The 17,389-nt window shown below is 53.2% G+C and overlaps 1 protein-coding gene across 1 annotated transcript in view; it reads left to right on the top strand.

Annotated features, from left to right (window-relative positions):
• The first annotated feature begins 11,110 nt into the window (after nucleotides 1-11,110).
• GPR50 (G protein-coupled receptor 50) overlaps nucleotides 11,111-17,389 on the top strand; it is a 28,773-nt gene continuing 22,494 nt past the window's right edge. The window contains exon 1 of the mRNA XM_085230667.1: nucleotides 11,111-11,439. Within this exon, the coding sequence (XP_085086793.1) occupies nucleotides 11,265-11,439 (175 nt within the window). The 5' untranslated portion in view covers nucleotides 11,111-11,264. The remainder of the gene's footprint in view (nucleotides 11,440-17,389) is intronic.

Genomic DNA, 17,389 nt, shown 5'->3' with positions numbered 1-17,389 from the left:
GGGGGGATGACCTTCTGGAGAGGAGCTCTGCGGAGAGGGACCTGGGGGTGCTGGTAGAAATAGGTCGGCGATGAGCCAGCAGTGTGCTGTGATGGCCAAGGCAGCCAGTGGCATCCTGGAGTGCATTAAAAAGAGTGTGGCCAGTAGGTCAAGGGAGGTGATCCTCCCCCTCTGCTCTGCCCTGATGAGGCCTCACCTGGAGTACTGTGTCCAGTTCTGGGCTCCCCAGTACAAATAAGACAGGGATCTCCTAGAGAGAGTCCAGCAGAGGACCACAGGGATGTTCAAGGGCCTGGAGCATCTCTTATGAGGAAAGGCTGAGTGACCTGGGTCTGTTCAGCCTTGAGAAAAGAATACTCAGAGAGGATCTGATCAATGGCTATTAATATCTAGGGTGCAGGAGGCAAAGGAACGAGGCCAGACTTTTCTAAGTGGTGCATGTGCAAGGGGAAATAGCCACACACTGAAGTATGCAAAGTTCCGCACAAACACGCATAAGAGCTGCTTCACAGTAAGGGTGACGAAGTGCTGGGATGGGCTGCCCAGAGAGGTGGTGGAGTCTCCTTCTCTGAGGATGTTCAAGACCTGCCTGGACACCCACCTGTGCAACCTGCTCTGGGGGAACCTGTTTTGGTAGGGATGTTGGACTTGATGATTTATAGAGGCCCCTTCCAGCCCCTACAATTCTATGATTCTCTTTTTCTGAGCAAGCCACAAGGTGAAGATATCAGCCTTAAAGAGAGCCCTTTCTTCAAGGGCTGCTATGAGACTGGGATAAGCCCTGAGGAGCTGGCATCCAGCTGTCTCACTGAGGACCTGTTGCTCACGCTGCTCGTTGGCTGGGGGTGATGGTGGCATTTGTGGGACGCTGGTGCTGGGAGATGCGAGCAAGGAGTGCCAAGGCGCATCTGCCACTTTGCTTTTGAACGCATTTGGCAGGAGCCATCTCCCAAATAAGAACAAGAAGTTTCTGCTTATTTATTTACTTGCTCTGCAGTCTTTGCATTTTTCCCCTGTTCCTCGAGGAACATAAGCAGCGCACTGTGTACATGTGACAGAGCAGCCCACAAACTCCCTTTGTGACTTCTTTCTTTCACGGAGGAGAAATGCATTCAGGAAAAGCAGGGCCCTGACGACAAGAATCAAGCGTTTCTAAATATGGACATCCCTTTTTGGACTAAAAAGTCTTTTTTGTACCACGCATATTTCCCCTGTTAATCATTTCCTTTTGTTCCTTGCAAACTTTGGTCCTCCGATGTTATGGAAGGAATTACAGCTGCTGTTTGTAAACTTTCCTTTACGTTCTGGTAGCTGGTTTGTATCTTTGTGGATCTGCTGAGTTGTTTCTTTTGCATTGTGATCAGAAAGGTCAGCACTCTGGTTACTCGCCCTTTTCTTTTTTTTTTTTAAAAGAAGCAGTCATATTTAGCCTCAGCCTGTCTTGAAATATTGGGGATTTTACAGGCCAGTGATCTTCTCATGGTCCCATTCACCGCTTTTGTGTTGGACTAATTGCCTTGATAGAGGCGGAGCTGGGGATGGTGAAGTGCTTCTCCTCCAAGGTGAAATGTGAGAGGGAAGGGGGAAATATTCAGATGTTCACTAGCAGCTGGGTAAGCTGAATGCATCAGAAATCAGCCAGAGCTCAGACAAAGTAGGGGATTAGGAGTCTGGGGTGGGAGGAAGGCTGGACATCTGGAAGCCTGCTGTGCTGGGGGCGGCTTGGCTTGCCACTGGGCACAGCTATTGTTGGGCTGCTCTGAAACCAGTTACTTGTGCTGTGTGTAGAGCAACCCCTCCCCACCAGAGTTCCCTGCATTTAATGAAAAAGCCAAGGCCGACACAATCGATGTGCTGGAAGCTGACCCTCAGGAAGCAGCAGGGCTGTGCTTGGCTCTGGTGGCCCTGCTTGTGCTGAGCGCTGCCGCCGGCCCTGGGCAGGAGCAGCAGCAGCAGCACCAGCTGGCACCTCGTGTGGGCTTCCATTCACAGCATCAAGTGCCCCACGCTGGGGGGCTCACGAACGCCTTCAAGCCTAACTCCCGGCTCTGCCCAGACCAGGGGACTGGGGCAGGTTGGAGGTTGTCTTTCTTTTATTTGGTGATGAAATGGGAATTAAAAAAAAATGGTTTTGAAAGCAAAATATTGGAAAAGGAATTCATGTATTGTGAACAGAAATAGCCAAATAGTGGTTCGACTATTTTGCTTTTGTTTTGCTTGTTTGTTTACTTCATTGTGTTATTGGGTTTTTTTTCCTTCCAAAAGTCATCTCTGTTCTTGCATCTCAGCCTGTGCTGTTTCTCCATTCACCTCCTTCACCTCCGGCACTTTGCTTTGTCCCTGCTTTCATCCTGCCTGCACTTTGCAGTGAGCCACGGCGCGTGCAGGTGTGAGAGCACGCAGCTCCTTCACTCAGCACCTTGCTCTGCACTAGCTGTGGGGCACGGTGGAGCACTGTGGACACACGAACGGCTGTGCTGGGGATGCTCTTGTGGCTGGGATGCTGCCTTCCCCATGTCTCGGCCCCGAGGAGAGCCTAAAGCCTCCGTCAATAATAAGCTTATAAGGTAGTAAATCTCAGTAATGAGAAAAACAGAAGATGGCATCTGCTCAGTGTGACAGTGCTGCATATGATCTGGTGAACAGCCACCGGAATCAGCCACCCTCATTGCAGGGGCTACAGCTGAAATGCTGCATTTCCTGCCAGGAGCAGCAGGTTTCACAGGGTGCTCCATAGCAAATGGGGAAACGTGTTCTTCTCCATTGTATCTCCAGAGATGGCAAAATGAAACACGGGACAACGGGCGCGTGGGGAGAAGCGAGTTGCATGGGGCAGCATTCCTGCTCTGCGGGGTCCCCCTGTGCCAGGGCTGCTGGCTGCCCTTGGTTAAGTCAGGCCTGCGAAATGGAGAGAGGAGAGAAGAGTTCAGGGGAAGGGATTTGCATGTAGTGTGTAATGCTTTTATGAATTGGGTCTTTAATAATTTACATTGCCAGTTTAATACTTTGAATACAAATTATCTCACCCATATGCTGGGCTGACAAACATAAAAATGGAGTAATCAAAGCTGTAATAGCACACAGCAAAAAGACATAAAATGCCACTAGAAGGCTTAGGATAAATTATTGCACGCACACACTAGCTCTATGGCTCCCTGGTGCCAATGGATGCGTTGCAATTTTTTCCTCAGACTTTGCATTCAGGCTCAAGGACTGGTGCAGTACCAGGTGTGCCACGTGCAGTTCTGTTATCTGGGCAGCGCTGAACAAAGAGGAGGAGAGGGAGAGGCTCAGACCTTGATAAACACTGCAATTTAAATTCTGCTCTGGCATTCCACGGGCTGAGAAGAAAATATAGTCCTGATATTTGCAGGGAGCCCCTTCCTCCTCCAGCAGGGTTGTTTGCATGTATGATAAGCAGCAGTGTTGGCTTGCCATCTTCAGGCGACTGTCTCAAACTGCGCAGCATCCCGAGCAGCCCTGAACATCCTGGGCAGCTGTCATGGTTTTATTTTTTTTTTTGTTTTGGTTTGGTTCTCAGTATTCCGCATCAATACATCATGTAGTATACTGGGAGTTAAAGTGTTAATGCTCCAATTCCAGGCACCTATCCCTATACGTTACAGAAGTCATGGGATCTGACCCTTCCGGGTGGGGCGGTCTCTTACTGCCTGGCAGTGGGTGCTGGAGGGTGCTTTCCTGGCCGTTCCAAGCTTTTCAGGTTTGAATCGGTATCGGGAACTCTCTCTCTCTCCTGTTTTATTTGATTTATTAGTCTCAATTTCAATCAGATTGTATTATATTGTGTTATCTTGCATTCCGATATCATAATTAGTAAAATAAGTTTTCCTCCATAGATTGTTGCCGCTGTTTTTTTGTTTTCCTCCCTTCCTTCCCATTTTGTGGGCTGGGAAGGGGAGGGCAGGGGTCTACCGCCCCCCTGTCACGGGCGTAGATTGATCTCGTTAACTCCGTGACAGCAGCCCAGGACCTGCTGCACCCATGCCAGGTGCCTGGCCACGGCTCCTGCCTGCATCCCGTCTGGGGATGGGCTGTGAGTGCTGCGTCCCGCCAGGTTCCCAGAGGGCTGGCTGCGGCCTGGCGCCAGGAGAGTGCGGGCAGTGGGCAGCATTATGCTGGGGGAGCTGTGAGTTTTGTAGTGTTCCCCTCCTGTCTTCACTCATGCCTCTAACGCTGAACTCTGTGGGGCTGGGTGAGGGGAAAGAGGCCAGGCTGCCCCTGGACTGAGGTTAGGGCTGACAGTCCAGAAGGGTTCCTGGGTGCTGCCAGCAGCAAAACGCCGTGGTTTCAGCTGTGTAGCATCCTTTTGGTGAGCACCTGCTGGCATAAGGGCACAGAACCATGCAGCAGGGTGAGCAGGAGTGCAGAGCGCTGTGCTTGTGGGGATGAGCTGTGTTTGTGGATGGCAGTAGATTGTGTGCCTTGGCTTGTGGCAAAGGCTCTGCTCTTACATACTGGTCTGTTTGCTGGTGCCACATCACAGAGATGTCACCGTGCTGGCTAATCTTATGTAGAAAGAGCTGTTTAAGTCTCACATTTGCATATGCTGAATTTCTCAGCTATCAGAGTTACTCCATGCAGTAATCCATCCTGCGCTTCTAATGCGATCAGTGAGAAATGAGGCTTCTTCCCAAATAAATCACCAGCAGCCGTGCTCTGGCAGTGCCATAGCCTTTCCTGCAGGCAAAGGACCCAGCCCCACATAGTGAGGGCTCACATTGCCCACGAGTGGGTGCACATCCACTTCCCTAACGTGGGGCCTGGCTTGGGCTGTATGTGCTGGGAGTGCTGGTGGCAGAGCGCATCCACATCCCTCACATGGGCGCTGCCATGGGCTGTGTGTGCCAGGTGTGCTGGCAGTGGGGTGCAGGGTTGGGGGTACCCAGCTCTTCCCCTGGGGATGTGTGGGCAGTGGGAGATGCAGGTGTCATCCAGCTCCCTGGAAGAGCTCATCCCATCAACAGATCGTCTGGAGAACGTGGCCTTGCCTGATCCTTCAGCTCTGCAAAGAGATCGGCTGGATCAGGACCATGATGAGAAATATCACCGTATTCATCCAGAGAGGAGTTTTTGCATAAAAGCTTTGATATGACTCATAGAGCATAACATCTATTTCTGCACGCAAGGTAAATATTTCCCCCTCCGAATGTCAAAGCAGTGCAGTTTCATGTGACACCCTCCACTTGTTTAAGTCTGGGGATGACAGTAATGCCTGCCCGTCCCTACCCAGATTCCTCAACTCTTACCTCCCATGCCCCACTGCCACACAGCTGGCCTTCCTCCCAGCACTGACCGCCTGCCATCAGTGACTGCCCCAAGTTTTTCTTTGCAGAGGAAGGAACACAAAGCACCTGGATGCAGCCCTGCCAGGGAAGGCAGGGAAGAGATGCATAATGTTTAACCCCGATAGATGATGATTTCACAGTGATCTGCCTGCCATGGCTGCAGGACCTGTTGCTGTGCCCTACAGAGAGGCAGCGAGGAGCCCTGGAGCTTTGCTTCTTCACAACTTAGCAGAATCCTGTCCACTTTTGCTGTTCTGGAGGGGCTGAGGAGGTTTGCTCCCTTAGGAGAGGCAGAACCAAGCACAGCCCAATGATGCCCACAATGTTGCCACGGCTGCCAGCCAAGTCTCCCACCATAGCATGGGCCATGCTCATGGTGCTGCAGCCTGGTTTGGCTGTACATGCTGTCTCTTTTGCTGTCTGCATCTCCTTCTTTTTTTTTTTTTTTTTTTTTTTGTTTGTTTCCCTTCTTTAAAGGACTCTGCATCTGAGGCTGCTGCACAGTGATAGCAGCATTATTGTTTGCAATGATTTCTATTTCCATAGCTCCAGAAGAGACCAGAGCCCTGCTGGGCTGAGTGCTGCACGCACCATGACAAAGAGACAGTCCTGGTGCCAAACAACTTGCAGTCTTCTTAACGTAAGGAATGTGAAATTAAGATCACTATAGCAACACCCTGCTCACATTGCATATATAGAAACGCCTTGTCAGTCTTTATATATATACAAATGTAAGACATATACAAACTCTAAATATCCCTGGCAACTTTCTCCTGCTGTGGAGGTGATGTCTGGGTTACAGCCCTCTGCCCTGCTCCCTGTGAGCCGTGCCCCCACATGGGATCTGCCTCCTGCCCACGTGCCAGGAGCTGCCCCTCCATGCAGCGTGACATGGGGCAGTGCTGCCCACCAGAGTTTTGTTTTTGGTGTGCCAAATCTGTAAGACTTCACAGCTAGATTTGAAGCTCCAAATTTGCTTCCTTCAGGCAGAGTTTCAGGAGTGTGGAGTGAACCTGAGACATACAAGTCTCTCTCTTTTCTCCTCTTCCCATCTCCCTTTTCTAAAGCCCTGTTAAATGAAATTTCACACCTGCTATGAAGCCTGGCTCTGGCTTCTGCGTGGCTGCATAAAGCTGGGGCCGGGGTGCCTGTGGCAGAGCAGAGCAGCAGGAGGCAGACACTGGCAGCTCAGAACCTCTTTGCTTCTCTGTAAAGCCACAAGAATTCAAGCGTGACTTTCATCTCGCCGTAAAGGTAAGTACAGCTACTGATCAAGGTGAGCTTTTCCACTGAAAGAAACCCAAAGGAGGCAGCTGTCCCAGGTGGGAGATGTGTGGGGTGCCCACGAGGAGCAGGAGATGAGTCTCCAGCAGTGTCGGGGCTGGGGGCTTCTCTGGGCAAGGCCTGGCTGCGGTGGGCAGGAGCACTGCTGGTGGGTTTAATGCTGACCTGCAGAAACACTGCTGGGCTTTGCACGGAGCTGGTGTGGTGTGGGAGAATCTTCCTGATGGAGATTCCATGGGCACTGGGAGCGCCGGGGTCCAGGAGGTCACTGACCAGAACGTGGCCAGCAGAGAAATGGAAAAGGCGTTTGGCCGCCTCTGGCTGTGCCGGCAGCCCTGCAGGGCTCTGCCTGTGCTGGGGCCTCTGGTGACGCACTCTGTTTCTCCTGACCTCTGCATTTCCATCAGCTGTTTTAGCAAGTCTGCCACCAGGAATGCAATCAGGGCCCTGCACTCCTATTTATGCTTTCACCCAGCAATTTGCAGCAGGCTGTAGAGCACTCTGCTCGTAATTGACAGCAGAAAGCAATACACTTCATAAGAGGAAACATCTCCACCAGTGGCTGGATCCGTGCGGGCTATTTCCTATAATGAGGATGAAGAAAAGAGGCCTTTGCGAGCAGCTGCAGGTAGCGGAGCCCCTTGCTGTGGGTGCAGTGGTGCTGCTTGTTGTGCAATTAAGAGCCAGCCGTCAGGAGCAGCCATACGGCGCTGCCCCCCCAGCATGCCAATGGCCACGGGGAGAAGCTTGGAGCTGAGTGCCCGCGGTGCTGCAGTGTCCCGGCTCCTGCCACCTCTGCAGCAAGGGACTGTGCGGGGCAAGGCTCCCTTTGGGCCTCCTTGCTTCAGTCACTTGTTTCTCCCCTCACAGAAATGAGCGTGGCAGTTTCAGCCTTGGCTTTGTACCAGTGGAAGAGGGAGGATGTTGACAGGAGCGATGGTACACCAGGCTGGGTGAGCAGGCACAGGGAGCAGGGCTGGTCCCACTGCTCTGTGAGGCTGGGGAAGGAGGTGGGGCTGCAGCTTTGTGCTGCACGAGGCAGTGGAGAAAGAGAAATGCCCGCAGGAGGGGGTACCCAGGGTTTCCCTGTCCTGTTTCCCCCTGAAGTGGTAACTGTCTCTTTTATTGGGGTTGAAGCACAGCCAGGGTACGAGCTTAAGTCCCTGTTCTGAACGCAGCTGGAGGAAAAGCAGGTGAGACCTTGCTGTGCTCAACAGTTGCCCCTCCAGCTCCCCCTGAACAGGGCAGGATACCAGGCTTAGGTAGGAAGCCTTAGAAGGAAGAAGTGGCAGAGCCAGGGAGGAGGGGGCTGACAGTCATGGGGCAAGCGGGAGCCACCCTGCAGCACCCCTGTGGACACCAGAGTGGGGCTGTGTGAGCAGCAGCATCCCTGCTCAAAAGGGACAGGAAAGTGAGTGATGGAAAGGAGCTGCCAGAAATCTCAATGGGAACAATATCAAGTGCTCTCTCTATTAAGTTCTTTATTTTTAATATTTTCCTTTTGTTGCTCAGGAAGTCTCAGTGCCATGAGCAAGCCCTGTCCACAGCCAGCCCCATGCAGCCACTTGTCCAGGTGCTGCATTTGGGCTCAGATGTGAGGAGGATGCCTGTTCTTCCTGTGCTCCTGCTAAAGGCAGATCCCGACAACAAGCAGGGCCACTGTGCCACTCTCCAGGGATGGGCTGCCATGGGCAGGCTTTCCTTTTTCTTTGTTTATTGTCCTCTGAGGAGCACAGAACACCTTAAACGACTTGTCTGCTGTAGGGCAAATGCAGGAGGAACAGTTTTCTCGCTCAGAAACTAAACTCTGGGCCACTCCTCACCCAAACAATGAGCGGGAGAGGTGCTTCCATTTGAGATTTTGGGTGGGATGCAACAACACCATTCACAAAGCCATTGCATTCCACTGCTAGAGGAGCACAGCTGGACCTGCTGATGGCAGTGGGGTGCTCACAGCATGCCCCCATTCAGTCTGTGACCCTGCAATCAGAACAAGGTTTGGGTCACTGAAACACTGCATGCTCTCTACGTGTGTCAGAAGCACTGGGGTTATTTGCCAGTGGAGCCACACAAACTGTGTGCATAACATAGCCTTTTCCTTTGTGGTTCGATGCATGCAATTTGCAGAGCACCCTGATGGCAGGTTATGAGCTCCTGCCTTGCTCCTGCCTAGCGAAGCTGTGAGGCTCCATCCCAAGCCAGACCCCTCTGCAGCTGTCCCTCCTAAAAACCATTGCTGGAGTCAAAAGGTGATGAGCTCCACAGAGCCAGCTAAGGGATGTGGGTACGTCGCTGCCACTGAGCTCAGCCAAAAGGACGGGCAAGATTGGCCCTAACTACACCAAGCAGCATAGTGGTATTTGTGGAGAGCAGCCATTATCTTTGTGTATTTGATGGAAGTGAATGGTCTCTTTTACATTGACAAAAATCAGTGTAGCAGTCAGCCCATCTCTGTACAGGGGAAAGAATCTTTCATTTATAAGCGATTCATTAAGTAGTATTAAAGCTGTCTCTGAAGACAAAATAATCTTTTTAAAGAGGACTCACGGTACCGAGAAGGAAGATTAATGCCTCAGCTATCTTTCAATTATGCAAGCTTTCATTTGTTGCCATACACCTGGTTAACTCTTCCTGAGCTGAGCACAGCAGGAGGGAAAGGCAGCCCTGTGTGCACCAGCTGCATTCTGCTCCATCTTCTCGCTGTGTGCGTGTGCCCTGTGTGCTTTGGGAACCACAGAGGTCTGCTTGCTGACCCTCATTTGATCTCCTTCTCCAGTGATCACATTCGCAGTTCTTGCACAATCAAATGAGCCTAACACTCTGAATATTTTTATTTCGGCACAATTTATGTCAGAGGTTCTGGCAAAGCGTAATTAGGAAGGTCTTATTGATCCATCCACCTTCCTTTCTTTCCTTGCCACTGGTTCCTGGCATACCAGCTTCATCTTAATTGAAACTGTGAAGAGTCCATTTAGCAGGAAGGTAGTAGGAAACAGCCCGAGAACAATCCATCTCAATTGCTCCACCAATGAAAACAGTTGCTCACTCCATCTATCATAATTTCTTCTGAGTGTCACAAGAGATGGGTTGCTGTAACAGTGCAGATGCGCCCAGCAGAGCTGCGCAAAGCTGCTCACCAGGGCTCTGTGCTGGGAAACAGATGGCTTGGTGCAGCTCTGTTTTGCACCGAAAGAAGTTACCAGGTGAAAAACATCTCTTACATCATCATTACAAAGCTGCACCGCTACTAAATATATGTGTATGTACATATGTATATATATAACATAAGTGAGGCCAAAGACTTTCTTGGGCAGGTTCAATGCTCCCATGGGTGCTCTTGCCCAGGACATTTCCCATAAAGCAGCCCTGCTTTGCAGCTGTGGGGAGCAGTGGGTTTATGGCACTCTGCATCCCCCCACCAAGTCACTCAGCAACTGCACATTGGCACCATAGGGCAGGACACCATGGGGCAACCAGCACGGCAGCGGCCTTGATTGGGGGCTGGGGCAGCACAAGGGGGTCGGAAGCTTGCAGAAGATGGTCAGTCTGGTGTGGGTTTGCCGGGACTCTTCAAAGCCTCCCAGTTGGAGGAGAGGAGATGGCATCACACACATCTGTTGAAAACGCAGCTTTGCCCTTGACTTCAGCCAGAATTCCTTAGTTTCAGCAGCCAGCAAGCCCAAGGCACCTGCATTTGAGCTGAGGTCCTTGGAAATCACAGCCAGCTCTCCATGTCCAAACCACATCTGAAAGTGCCTTAAAGTGGTGAAAAAAGCACAGATCCAACCACTTGGAAGTTGAGAGTTGCTGAAAGGACGTGTCAATGGGAGCTGCACCGTACTGCAGGTAGGTCCTGGGCACGGACGCAAAAGGCTGTATGGAAAGATGTTCGGTACAGATAGAACATATTTGCAAACTTGTGTAGAATTCAGCGAGTTCATCCAAGGGATAGGAAAGGACAGGACAGTATGGGAGAGAGCAGAATAAAATAGTTCAGAAGGAAGGAACCTTTCATGAGTCCAATTGCCTTTCATTTGTTGCTATACACGTGGATTAAGTCTTCCCGAGCTGACAAAGTCACAGCGTATCACCGACGCTGTTAGCCAAGAGGACGCTGCCGCGCTCGGGCCAACATCCCCCTCCCTGGGAAGCCCGTCCGACGGCGCGGGGCAGCCGCGGCTCAACGCATCCCGCTAAAACCCGCTTTCTGGCTTTACTTTCTAAGCCGAGCTGAGAACGGATGCGGACGCGGGACGGCAGCGGCGAGAGGCACGCGTTCGCAGAACGAACCCGACGGCGGAGACTCGCTCTCCCGCTCACGGCGGGATGGAGCAAAACCGAGCACTCACCGCAGAGAGGCGGGGGCCGCCCCACGGCCCCGGCCGCCCCGCACGAGACAGACCGCGGCCGGCGGAACGGCGAGCGGGGCGGTGCCGGCCCCCGCCTCCCCGCCGCCCGCTCCGGACCTCCGGGCGCATCCCGCCGCCGCCGCGCGGTGTCGCCGTCGGACAGCGCTGCCGCCCGCCCCGGCCCCCGCTCCGGCCCCCCCGCCCCGCCCCGGGCCGGGCCGCGGCACCGCCCGGGGGAGGGGGCGGCGGGAGCCCCCCGAGCCGCGGAGGGGAGGAGCGGGCGGCGGCGGCCGGAGCGGCCCCGGCGGGGCCGGGCGGAGCGCGCATGGAGCGGCCGGGAAGCAACGGGAGCTGCTCGGGCTGCCGGCTGGAGGGGGGTCCGGCGGCGCGAGCGGCCAGCGGCTTGGCGGCCGTGCTGATCGTCACCATCGTGGTGGACGTGCTGGGCAACGCGCTGGTCATCCTCTCGGTGCTGAGGAACAAGAAGCTCCGCAACGCCGGTGAGCGCGGGCGGGCGGGGGGCGGCGGGCGGAGCGGCACCGTGCCCGGGGCTCCGCCGCCCCGCGGGTTGGGCTCCGGCCCCGCACGGCGGCGCTGCCCCTCCGGGCGCGGGGCGGTGCGGGACGGGCGGCGCGCACGGGCGCTGGGCGGTGGGGTCGCCCGCCGCTCCCCGCCGGCCCCGAGGTGCTGCCCGGGCTGCTCGGACTCACTGTCTTTTTTTTTTTTTTTTTTTTTTTTGTCTTTTTTTCCCCCCCACGTCGCTTTTTTTTTTTTTTCTTTTCTTTTTCTTTTTGTTCTCCAACTTCTTCGAAGTTTTGTCTCCCAGAGACAGCTGCAAATAAAGGAGCCCGTCCTCCGGTCGCGATCCAGGTAAAGCCCTCATCGGTTTCAAGGAGAAGAGAGCCGGGAAGGAGCAGGGGAAGCAGGCGGCGGTAGCGGGTCCTCTCGGGCAGCGGTGCGGAGGGGCAGCTCCCGCTGCACGCACAGCTGCTGCTCCGCCAAACGTGGGCTGCGACGTCCCCGCCGTGCGCCCAGCGGGTGCCTCGTGAAGCTGCTGAGCTTCGGGTGACCGAGTGGCAGCAGAGCGGAGCTTGTGCACGGTGCTTTGAGTCTGCTCTGAAGCTTTGCGCGTTGGCTCGCGTAATGAGTTAATCTAGGAAAGTGATAACGGTGATACTGCTGTTAACCCTTTTAAAGAGAAGTGTTTGTTTGGAGGGCGTCCTCCTTTTTGCCTTCGAAGTTGTGTTGTTTGAGGATATAGGTACATAAATGGCTCTGAGGGGAGCTGCACGCAGGCTGCACGGTGCTGCTAAGGGTACATTGACTGCTTTTACAGCCAGAGACATCGAGTGACCTTTACTTTATGGCTTGTTAAATGGGTTGGATGAAATGTCTCCAGTATTTATAACACGAGAAAGTTAAAAGCATTCTGGAGATGCTGATCTCTCTACATTCTGTAGGTATGGAGTTACTCAATAGAGCTCTGTACAAGTAGGGGCTGTATCAGTAGCGGATGGGACAACATCTGATGATTCCTGGCAGCACAGTGTGGCTGCTGGCTGGAGCAAACGCGGGGGGCAGCAGCCCTGCCACTGAGTCGCCGTGTTTTCACAAGGAAAGTGCCTCGTGGTATCCACAGTACATAAATATGCATTGCATTTTCCGTCATCTTCAGCTTTGTTTCAAAACGTGAGCTGTGTGAGCTTGTGGGTGGTGGGAAGGACAAACAGAGCCCGCAGACAGCTGGTGGTTTGTTGTCAGCTTGGGAAGTGGAACAAGTGGATCGAGAACTATCAGCTGTTTTCATTGCTTTTCACTCTGTTCACCCCGTGAACACATTGCATGTTGTGACACTGTCTCCCCTGTGAGCTAAGTTGAAGTTACTGCAGAAGTGGAGAATGACTTTCCATTTGCATGATATTGGAGATATTTTCAAAATCTTCCTCCTGCGTAGCAGCCTGTGGTCTGCTCTCTGAGAAAGCCCCTGGGAGCCACGGTTGAGGCCAGCACAGGTGAAGCCCTCATTAACCGTCCTGGGCGGATGGCACAGAGCCTGAGGTGCTCACTTCAGAGCAGCAGCTGGTGTCAGGAGCTCCATCCTGCTTTGGTGGTGTCGGTGTGTTGGGGATGGCAAAGGAGGAGCTCACAGCAGGGGAGGGCGGTGGTTGGGCAGGTAGTGGTGGTGTGAAGTTCATTAAGGTAACTCATCCAAGCACCACCTGATTGTCATCTTGTTTGGCTGAGAAGATTGTGTGTGTGGAGGATGCTCGCACAGCATCGCACATCAGCAGCTGCAGCACCAGGAGCAGTTCCTGCTGCCCCTTGGCCCCTGGGCAGTGCTCGGAGCAGGGCTGAGCATGGTGCAGCCATGGAAGCCCTTTGAGCAAAGGCTTTTCCTGCTCCTGTTGAAGCCTACACTAAGCCAAGCAATAGATGGAAAGGATGCCACTGTGGATGTGGCAGCTCTTGCCAAATCCTGGTTGCACCCAGCCCTGTTGCTGGAGCAGGCTTGTAGGGGATCCAGAAAGAGAACAGCTGCAGTGTTGTCCACTTGGAGCCATGGCTGTACCATGGGCCAAGCTGGACCAGACTGGGCTGTGAAGCTGGCACTGCACAGTATGTGATCGCTGTCGTGAGGATGGGGCTTTGGTCCTGGGCTTCTCTGCAGGACTTGGCACAGCGCAGCGGGCTTGTGCTTGGTTGCCAGCAGTGTCTGCCTGGGGCAGAGCAGTTGCCCAGCACTGGATGAGTGCAGAAGGTGATGGCTGTGGGCAGAAGGGACCCAGACTCATGGAGAGCTTTGGGCTTCCCCAACAGTGGTTGGTTCAGCCTTTACTTCCCTGGAGTAACGCCCGGACACCCATGTGTGTGGAGCTGCTCATGTAGCCAGGGAGCTTCAAACAGGATCACAGGCTTCGGTCTGAGTGTTTGAGGTGCAGGACACTGTGAAGGCTGAGGCGAAGGGCATGCATGAGGCAGAGCTCTGCTCCTCTGGCAGGTGAGGTGTCCATGTGCCTTTATGGAAGCAGATGAAGAGAAGTGAACTTTTCTGGCAGCTTTTCTGCCTTCGCAGTCTGACCTCTAAAACTGTCCAGGAGAAACCACTGCCTCTGTTTTCCCTGTGGGAAGGAGGACGTGTCAGATGGGCAGTGATACTCCCCATGTTATTGCTAGATGGAGCTCAGAGGATTGAGCGTAACTTCAGACCCGTGTGGGAAATAGCAAGTGCATTACATGGCATGTGCAGACACATGGCCAAGTGGGAGCTGCTGCATATCTGAGCGTGCAGGTTGTCATTTGTGGGTCCTTGTAGCTTTACAAATGTGAAAAACTCTACTAATAGTCAACATTTTAAAAGAATTAGCCTGTTCTTTGGGCAGAGGCTCTGGATATGCACTTCCGTAGCTCTCCTGAACTTTGTGCAGAGGCACGCAGCCAAAATGTGCATTCTTTGAAAACCCAGTGCAGCCTGGAGCTTCCACGCAGAAAGCTGCTCTGCTGCCTCGTGGCTCCTGTTCCTTGGTAGAGACGTCGTCTGTTGATGGAGCTGAGCATCATGGGGCGCTCAGCGTGGGTGTAACTCCACCAAGGCCCCGGGGCTCTGCCAGCATTCCATCCCCTCGCAGCACACACCCAGTGCTTGTGTTCTGCAGGGGGTTCTGTGGGAGGCTGTCACACCAGCCCAAGTCAAGTGCCACGCACCAGTCTGCGCGCGTTATGTCAGCACGGTTACCTTTGTCAGCCAAATGTGTAGTCGCAGAGAAGCCCTCAGATGGGTCTGACAGGCCCTCCTCCCGCAGAGCTCTGCTGACCAGCACTAATTGCGTTTCCGTCTCCAGTCCTGTGCTGCTTGCTCTGCCCTTTGCCTGACTCTGCGGGCCGCAGCCGGGGTTATCAGCCTGCGCTTCCTGGGTCAGCCCTTAGCTGCCTGAGAACGTTGGCACGGCGCGAGCGTTTGTGTTTGAGTGGGCTTTTATTTATTGTTCCAGGACCTCCGGAACTTCCGCACTGCCCTGCGACATGTTTCTCTGCTTTCTTTTACAAAGATCATTCTTAGGGATTTGAGGAGCTCCCTTGTGTGGCCCCACTTCTAGTTCTGCAGACCTGAAGGATGTGCAGTAGTATTGAATACTTTTCCCACTTGCTTCTGGACTTGAGAGAACTTGGTTCTAACTGAAACATAGATAAGTCATTCATATCTGCAAATGTAAAGAGAAATGCTTCTGCTTTACACTGGCTGTACATTTTTACCATCAGCCTGTTGCGTTGACAGATGGCTGCTTTTTTCCTGACGTACCTGTAGCCATTATTTCTTGCCATACTGTTTAGCTTCCTTTACAAAATGTGTTATTTCCAGCTATTAATTGTGTAGTGGATTTTCTACTTTCTATTGTTACTTATTTATTTCTTCATTTGGCTCCCGTCCTGATCCTTATTTTAAGCAAAGTAAATTTTTTTGAATGTGGCATTGCTCCTTTTGGAAGGAGGAGAGCTCTGCTGAAGTCTCTTTGAACATCTCCCATTGAACACTGCCACATTTGTTTTTATTTAGGTGTTTCGGTTCAGTTATTTTTGTGCCTGTTTGGTTGTGGTTTGGGGAAATTGACCTTTTAGAGGCATCGTGTTGGACCACGTTCTGTTTTCATATCTCATGCATTTGGGAGCTGTGACTTGTTTCCTCCCAGGAATCCTGCAGGATTTCCTTGTCCTAGAAAGCTGTTGACTCCATGTAGGTGGTTTGAGAGTATTTTTTTATTCTTTTTTTTAGCACCACAAACCCTCCAGCATCTGCTACAAGCCTGAGATGACATAATTTCTCTCTGTACATCATAGGCAGCTGCTCATCTGTTCTGCCAGTTCGTGGCACAGCTCCCACCATGGGCACTGATCTCTCCTGGCCCGCTTTGGACGCGAGGCTCTGTCAGGGGACTGCAGCTCCCTGCTGGGCTCAGCCTGGGAGAGATGCTGCTGGTCAGCCCTTTTTGTTTGCTTCAGCGAGGCTGTAGCAAACAGCAGGATGTGGGGCAGCACAGTGTTCCCCAGTTTGCCCAGCGGGCTCCGGAAGCAGCGGGGTGGGAGTGCTGTGGGGAGGTGCTGGTCTGTCCTGGGGCAGTGGTCTGGCCGGAGCCTCCTGGGCACGTTGTCCTGGCTCTGTGCCATGAGCAGCAGCAGTCCCTGCAGGTGTTCCTGGGCTAAGTACCTCTGCAGTTGTGGCTGGAGATTTTAGGTTTCTTCCAGCTGAGTGAGGACCCTTCTCTCGGTGCCTCCTGGCAGCCTGACAGCAGCACCAGCACCTCTTGCTTTGAGCCCTGGCTCCTGCCTCGGCCGGTCCCCCAGCAGATGCCCGCACTCTGCGGGCTGCTCTGCCACGTGGGCGCAGTGCTGGCTGGGAGGAGGGGTGTGCAGCAGAGCCCAGGGTGGGCTCCTCATCCTCCTGCATAGAATGTCCAGCATGCAGCGAGGCAAAATCAAAATGTGCAGGGTGAGCGACTGGCTGATGGGTCAGGTACAAAGTGTCATGGTAAATGGAGTTCCATCAAGCTGGAGACTGGTCAGTAGCGGGATTCCCCATGGCAGTTCTCTTTATTGTCTTCTTGATTTGAATGTAGAATTAGAAGGTGTTTTGAGTAAGTTTGCTGATGTCGAGTGCAGAGGGGCCTCTGGAGTGATCCAGACAAACGAGAGAGCTGGGCAATCACTGGTTGTATTCAGTTTAACAAGAGCAAGTGCTGGATGCTGTGCCTGGGAAGGAGCAGCCCTGGCTGAACGTGCAGCACAGGGGATGGGACGCTGCAGAGGGAGCTGGGGGTCTTGCCAACAGCAGGGGAATGTGAAGGGGCTGTGGGGAGGCCTCGTGGCGGCCCAGCTCCTCACAGGGAGGCCTCAGGAGAGCCCTGCTGTGACACGGTGTTGTCAGGACAGGCTCTGTGGAGCAGGACGTGCCCACAGCACAGTATGCGTGCTCCAGATGAGTTGTGCTACCTGGTGCTGCAGGTCTCCACACTGTACGTTTGGATTAGTTACAGTGAAGTTCCTCTCATTAGGAGATCTGCATCGGACTCGTCTGCATCCTCTGGGGGCTCTGCTCATTGAGCTTTGCTTTTTAGTCTGGGAGGCCACAAAGAAAGCTTGTTTCTGTGTGCTGTGTGGAAGAGAGAAGGTGGGCATACGTGTTCTGTTTGCCCTTTTTTTTTTTCTTTTTTTTTTTTTTTTCCATTTCCTTTGCATTTTGTTTGCTTTTTTTTCTCCACTCTGGATGGGTAATGTTTAATCCCATCCAGAGGCCATGGCAGAGCGCAGCAGGAGGACGGGGCCGTGCCCTGGGTTGGGGGTGAGGAGAGGAATGCTGTGCAGGGTCCTGTACAGCCCCGCAATGGTGGCACCGCTCTTGTGTGCTTTCTGACCTTCAGCCATTCTTGTTCCTGAACATTGGAAGTTTGGGTTTAACCA

Source organism: Meleagris gallopavo, chromosome 9 (genome assembly GCF_905368555.1).
Source record: "Meleagris gallopavo chromosome 9, MGAL_WU_HG_1.1, whole genome shotgun sequence".
NCBI lineage: Eukaryota > Metazoa > Chordata > Aves > Galliformes > Phasianidae > Meleagris > Meleagris gallopavo.
This window is presented reverse-complemented; position numbering and strand designations above follow the sequence as displayed.